This window comes from Nanorana parkeri, unplaced genomic scaffold (assembly GCF_000935625.1).
Source record: "Nanorana parkeri isolate BGI_ZX_2015 unplaced genomic scaffold, ASM93562v1 scaffold3973, whole genome shotgun sequence".
Classification (NCBI taxonomy): Eukaryota; Metazoa; Chordata; class Amphibia; order Anura; family Dicroglossidae; genus Nanorana; species Nanorana parkeri.
This window is the reverse complement of record NW_017310240.1, coordinates 1-5,875: the sequence shown is the minus strand read 5'-3', so window position 1 is coordinate 5,875 and position 5,875 is coordinate 1. Positions and strand designations below refer to the sequence as shown.

Sequence of the window (5,875 nt, the reverse complement as noted above, 5' to 3'; positions counted from 1 at the left end):
CCAATCAGAACTCCGACCCCCAGCATAAGCATCCCCGGGATACGGGTGTTCGGAGCTCCGTCGGCTGTTCGGGTGCTGCGGGCTGCTCGGCGCGGAGACATCGGGAAAGAGAAGCATGTCTGAAAACCGCGGCCAATCAGAGCCGGGGGGCGGGGACTATACTCCGCCCCCATTGGTGAAGAAGTTATCTGTTCCAATAGAGGAGCGAGGAATGTAAACAAAGCTGGTGACTCTATCCAATCAGAGTCCGGGGCGGGTCCAGTCACTGACAGCTCAGCTTACACTATTTGCTCGCTGATTGGTTGTCAGGTAGCCGATGGTTGCCGTGAGGCCGCCGTCGCCATTTTAGAAAAGGGAAAAGGAAGCAGCGTCAGTCACGTGTCACTTCAGACGTATCGCCGAGGAGACCGAGCAGCCAATCGGAAAGGAGATCCCGCCACACAGACATTTCACCATCACTGCAGATCTGGGAAACGTTCTGCCTTTCCCCCATTCTTCTTATTGCTCCGCCCACGTTCACCTTCCATCCAATCTGATTGCACAACCTGGTCACTATGGAAGGTGTGTTCCCATGGAAACTGAATGCGGAATTAAAGGGCAACTCCAGACATCTCTTATCCCTGCCCCCACTTCCTGTCAGGACCCCTAGGGGGAGGGTCAGAATGTAGATTGTAATTAATGGAGATGATAGCGGCCCAACCAATCACAGAGAGGAAATATGGGACAGCAAAGGGCGGCCATGTTGTAGAGATCCCATCCCCGACTCCAGGGGGGGGGGGGGGGGAGAGGAGGACACATTCACTGCTCTGTGATTGGACGTTTTTTATGGGGGCGGTCCAGCACCTCCAGTGATGACACACACCTTCCCCGCTCTCCTCACACATGAATTCATCTCCCTTTACTTCCTGGAACTCTGTGTCATGTGACCACACACATGCCATTCCCTGAGGTCTAGTGAGACTTCCCAGGATGCAATGCTGGGACACGATGACATCACTAATATCAGTATATATGTAATCAGCCAATCACAGGGCGGCCTCTGGACGCGGAGAAGACCGCTCGCTGAGCCTCAGAATGGGGAGTAAAGTGACTGAACGTGGTGGTGGGGGGTAGTAGGATGTGGGGTGTAGTTGGTGGTGTGATGTTGGGTGTAGTTGGTGGTGTGATGTGGGGTGTAGTTTGTGGTGTGATGTGGGGTGTAGTTGGTGGTGTGATGTAGTTGGTGGTGTGATGTGGGATGTAGTTGGTGGTGTGATGTGGGGTGTAGTTTGTGGTGTGATGTGGGGTGTAGTTGGTGGGGGGGGCTGTGATGCGAGTCCCCTCCACTGGACCTGGCAGGAAGCTCCGCCCAACCGGCTGCATCGGGGAAGGAATCACCCGCAGCTTCCTGTAAAGGGGCGGGGCATAGTGACATCATTGACCTTTTATTGGTATGTAGACATACAAGGTCAATTATGTCTGCACAGGCCCGCCCCTTTCTTTATGTGCAGCTGATTGGGCAGGTGGCCTGTGGCACTTCTGTATTTGGAGGAGTGTGCCAGCGGCACATGGACACGTCGCCACGCCTGTAGGTGCGTTTGCACTGCTTGCAGGGGTCGTCGTGGTAGAGCGGGTCCTGACTCCAGCGCGAGTCGCACGGGCGCACGCCGTAGTCCTCCATCAGCGCGCGGAAACGCCGACACGCGCACTTCATGGCGGCCAGGGACTGCGTGGACAGGTAAGAGAAGATGGCCAGGAGGACGTGGTCGGGCAAGGACGGCAGGTAGTGGACTCCACCTTCTCCAGGAGGACGCAGACGCGGTGCGGCTCCGGACTCAGCAACTGGTACAAGTCACACGTGATGGGGTCCCCCGGCCTCTCCGCCACGCGAAAGGCGATGCGCACCTCGCGCTCCGCGTGTTCCGCTTCGTACTGAGCCACGGCTTCCGCCACGCTGCGGCAACGCCCCTCCTCCTCCTCGCTGCTTTCCGAAGAGGTCACCAGGACCAGCGGAGGTCTCGTGGGAGGAGCTTCCGCGCCGCGGCTTTCCGCGCGCGCCACCATCTCCGCCACGGATGTGGGAGCGTCCGGGTCCACGGTGTGCCGTCGCCTCTTGGCCCTGGAGCTGCCGCCGGCGCTCCACCTTCCCTTCACCTTGGGGCCCCCGGGCCGCGGCACGGCGCCATTCCCGGCACACTGATAGGCCACGAAGAAGGCCACCTTCTCCTTGGTGTTCCCGGGCTTGATGACGTACCACGTGTCCAGCAAGACGCGGTCATCTCCGTGGTTGGCGTGGCCCTTCTCCTCGGCGGCATTGGCCGGCATGTCCTCGTCCCCGGACGGACAGCTTGCAGAATAGGCCCCGAGGGGCCCCGGGCTCCACAGGTGGACGGGGGAGGGGATCCGAGGATCCATGGCTAGTCCGTGGCCCCGCCTCCGGACCTCCACGGATCTGAGGAGAGAGAAGAGGAGAGGTGTCAGGAGGTGACGGGGGAGGGGAGGCGTGGCACCAGATACACCCCACAGGGCCCCTCTCCTCCTATATATCCTCCATAGGGCCCCTCTCCCCGTATATACACCCCATAGGGCCCCTCTCCCCGTATATACACCCCATAGGGCCCCTCTCCCCGTATATACACCCCATAGGGCCCCTCTCCCCGTATATACACCCCATAGGGCCCCTCTCCCCGTATATACACCCCATAGGGCCCCTCTCCCCGTATATACACCCCATAGGGCCCCTCTCCCCGTATATACACCCCATAGGGCCCCTCTCCCCGTATATACACCCCATAGGGCCCCTCTCCCCGTATATACACCCCATAGGGCCCCTCTCCCCGTATATACACCCCATAGGGCCCCTCTCCCCGTATATACACCCCATAGGGCCCCTCTCCCCGTATATACACCCCATAGGGCCCCTCTCCCCGTATATACACCCCATAGGGCCCCTCTCCCCGTATATACACCCCATAGGGCCCCTCTCCCCGTATATACACCCCATAGGGCCCCTCTCCCCGTATATACACCCCATAGGGCCCCTCTCCCCGTATATACACCCCATAGGGCCCCTCTCCCCGTATATACACCCCATAGGGCCCCTCTCCCCGTATATACACCCCATAGGGCCCCTCTCCCCGTATATACACCCCATAGGGCCCCTCTCCCCGTATATACACCCCATAGGGCCCCTCTCCCCGTATATACACCCCATAGGGCCCCTCTCCCCGTATATACACCCCATAGGGCCCCTCTCCCCGTATATACACCCCATAGGGCCCCTCTCCCCGTATATACACCCCATAGGGCCCCTCTCCCCGTATATACACCCCATAGGGCCCCTCTCCCCGTATATACACCCCATAGGGCCCCTCTCCCCGTATATACACCCCATAGGGCCCCTCTCCCCGTATATACACCCCATAGGGCCCCTCTCCCCGTATATACACCCCATAGGGCCCCTCTCCCCGTATATACACCCCATAGGGCCCCTCTCCCCGTATATACACCCCATAGGGCCCCTCTCCCCGTATATACACCCCATAGGGCCCCTCTCCCCGTATATACACCCCATAGGGCCCCTCTCCCCGTATATACACCCCATAGGGCCCCTCTCCCCGTATATACACCCCATAGGGCCCCTCTCCCCGTATATACACCCCATAGGGCCCCTCTCCCCGTATATACACCCCATAGGGCCCCTCTCCCCGTATATACACCCCATAGGGCCCCTCTCCCCGTATATACACCCCATAGGGCCCCTCTCCCCGTATATACACCCCATAGGGCCCCTCTCCCCGTATATACACCCCATAGGGCCCCTCTCCCCGTATATACACCCCATAGGGCCCCTCTCCCCGTATATACACCCCATAGGGCCCCTCTCCCCGTATATACACCCCATAGGGCCCCTCTCCCCGTATATACACCCCATAGGGCCCCTCTCCCCGTATATACACCCCATAGGGCCCCTCTCCCCGTATATACACCCCATAGGGCCCCTCTCCCCGTATATACACCCCATAGGGCCCCTCTCCCCGTATATACACCCCATAGGGCCCCTCTCCCCGTATATACACCCCATAGGGCCCCTCTCCCCGTATATACACCCCATAGGGCCCCTCTCCCCGTATATACACCCCATAGGGCCCCTCTCCCCGTATATACACCCCATAGGGCCCCTCTCCCCGTATATACACCCCATAGGGCCCCTCTCCCCGTATATACACCCCATAGGGCCCCTCTCCCCGTATATACACCCCATAGGGCCCCTCTCCCCGTATATACACCCCATAGGGCCCCTCTCCCCGTATATACACCCCATAGGGCCCACCTGTTCCCTGTTATTAGATATAGGGCCCCGCTCACCTTACAGAGCCCCTCACCCCCCTACATAACCTCCGTAGGGCCCCTGTAAATCAGATATAGGGCCCCTCTATCCTCCATATATTACATATAGGGCCCATCCCCACCCTGTATATCCCCCATAGGGCCCCTCTCCCTACCATATATCCAATATTGGGCCCCCCGGGGGGGGGTCTCGCCCTCTTCACCGGCTCCGGTTTCCTCTCTCTGCCGGGAAATGTCACTCGGGGAGGGGAGTCACCTGACCTCTTAAAGGGACAGTCCTCTCCGGCTCCCACGCTTAGCTCTGGTGACGGACAGCAGCGGGAGGGGCTGCCAGCCAATCAGGATGCGCGGATCCGGCCATGTCCTTATATGGAAAGTCCCGGACCAGGTAGGGAGCGTCTGCTAAGAGCGGACTCGGAGAAAAGCGCACCGCGCAGCCCTAAGGATTAGAGCGAGGAGAGCCGCACCACGTGACCTCTGAAAAGGAGGGGGGATTGATGGCAACCAATCAGCTTCTCTCTTCAGATTGTTCAGTGAAGCTTTAAAAATAAAGAGAGAGAGAAGAGAAGCTGATTGGATGTCACGGACAACCGCCCCAGATTGTGTCTGCTCCATGACAGGCAGCAGCCAATCAGATTAGGGTTGCCACCTGTCCGGGATTCACCTGGAGACAGTCCGGGTCTTGTGTCTTAGCCAAGCATGCCAAGCCTTAAAATTGCGCGCGCCCGCGAAATCACAAAAAACGCCCAAAGGCGACGAATATAAAGCTTTTACCGCTCATCAGTTTCGTGTTATCGGCGATTATTGGCTCCAAAATTATCGCTCTCACTGCGACGTTTGCGGCGATGTGTAACATGTGCGGCGCAATCGTCATCTTCGCACGCTGGCGCACCCGACGCATATCTGCGTGTGTATGTGGGGGGCGGGGACTTTAAAACATTTTTTAATTTTTTTAATGCTTTAATTATTTTTATGATTCTTTAATTTTTGTATTACTTTTTTTTTTACACACAACTTTATTGCTATTGCATGGGAGGGGCTAAGAAGCCCCCTATGGGATAGCCAATTTAGATGACAGGTCCTCTTTATGGAGCCATCAGGGGTCTCCAAGACCTCTAATGTCACCTAGGGACCCCCAGAGAAGCTGATGGAAGCAGAGATCGGCTTCATCAGCTTCTGTAGCTGGAGAGTGACACTGAATGCAGGAAGTGATGTCATATACAGGAAGTGATGTCATATACATCACTTCCTGCAGTTGGGGACGGAGAGGAGATCAGAGGGAGATTGTATACTGACCTCCTGTCACAGAGCCGTGCCGGTACCGGCCGCATCGGGCACAGCGGATCTCCGGACCGGCAACGGCAGTGACAGCTTCTGGTAATACAAGCGATCGGCGTCCTCAGAGGTGGCTGGATTGTAACGCTCCACCGGAGACCCCGCACAGCCACCTGAGACCCCTCACAGCCCACCTGAGACACCTCACAGCCACCTGAGACCCCTCACTAGCCCACCGGAGACCCCTCACAGCCACCTGTGACCCCACACA

General features: G+C 58.1%; 2 protein-coding genes across 2 annotated transcripts in view; both read right to left on the bottom strand.

Annotated features, from left to right (window-relative positions):
- LOC108803640 (glutaminyl-peptide cyclotransferase-like protein) overlaps positions 1 to 101 on the bottom strand; it is a 15,429-nt gene extending 15,328 nt beyond the window's left edge. The window contains exon 1 of the mRNA XM_018575466.1: positions 18 to 101. Within this exon, the coding sequence (XP_018430968.1) occupies positions 18 to 101 (84 nt within the window). The remainder of the gene's footprint in view (positions 1 to 17) is intronic.
- A 1,379-nt stretch (positions 102 to 1,480) lies between these two features.
- FBXO46 (F-box protein 46) lies at positions 1,481 to 2,415 on the bottom strand. The gene is given in 2 exon segments (XM_018575465.1): positions 1,481 to 1,765; positions 1,768 to 2,415. Coding segments are annotated over 2 exon segments (912 nt in total). The 5' UTR covers positions 2,395 to 2,415.
- Between the last annotated feature and the right edge of the window lie 3,460 nt (positions 2,416 to 5,875).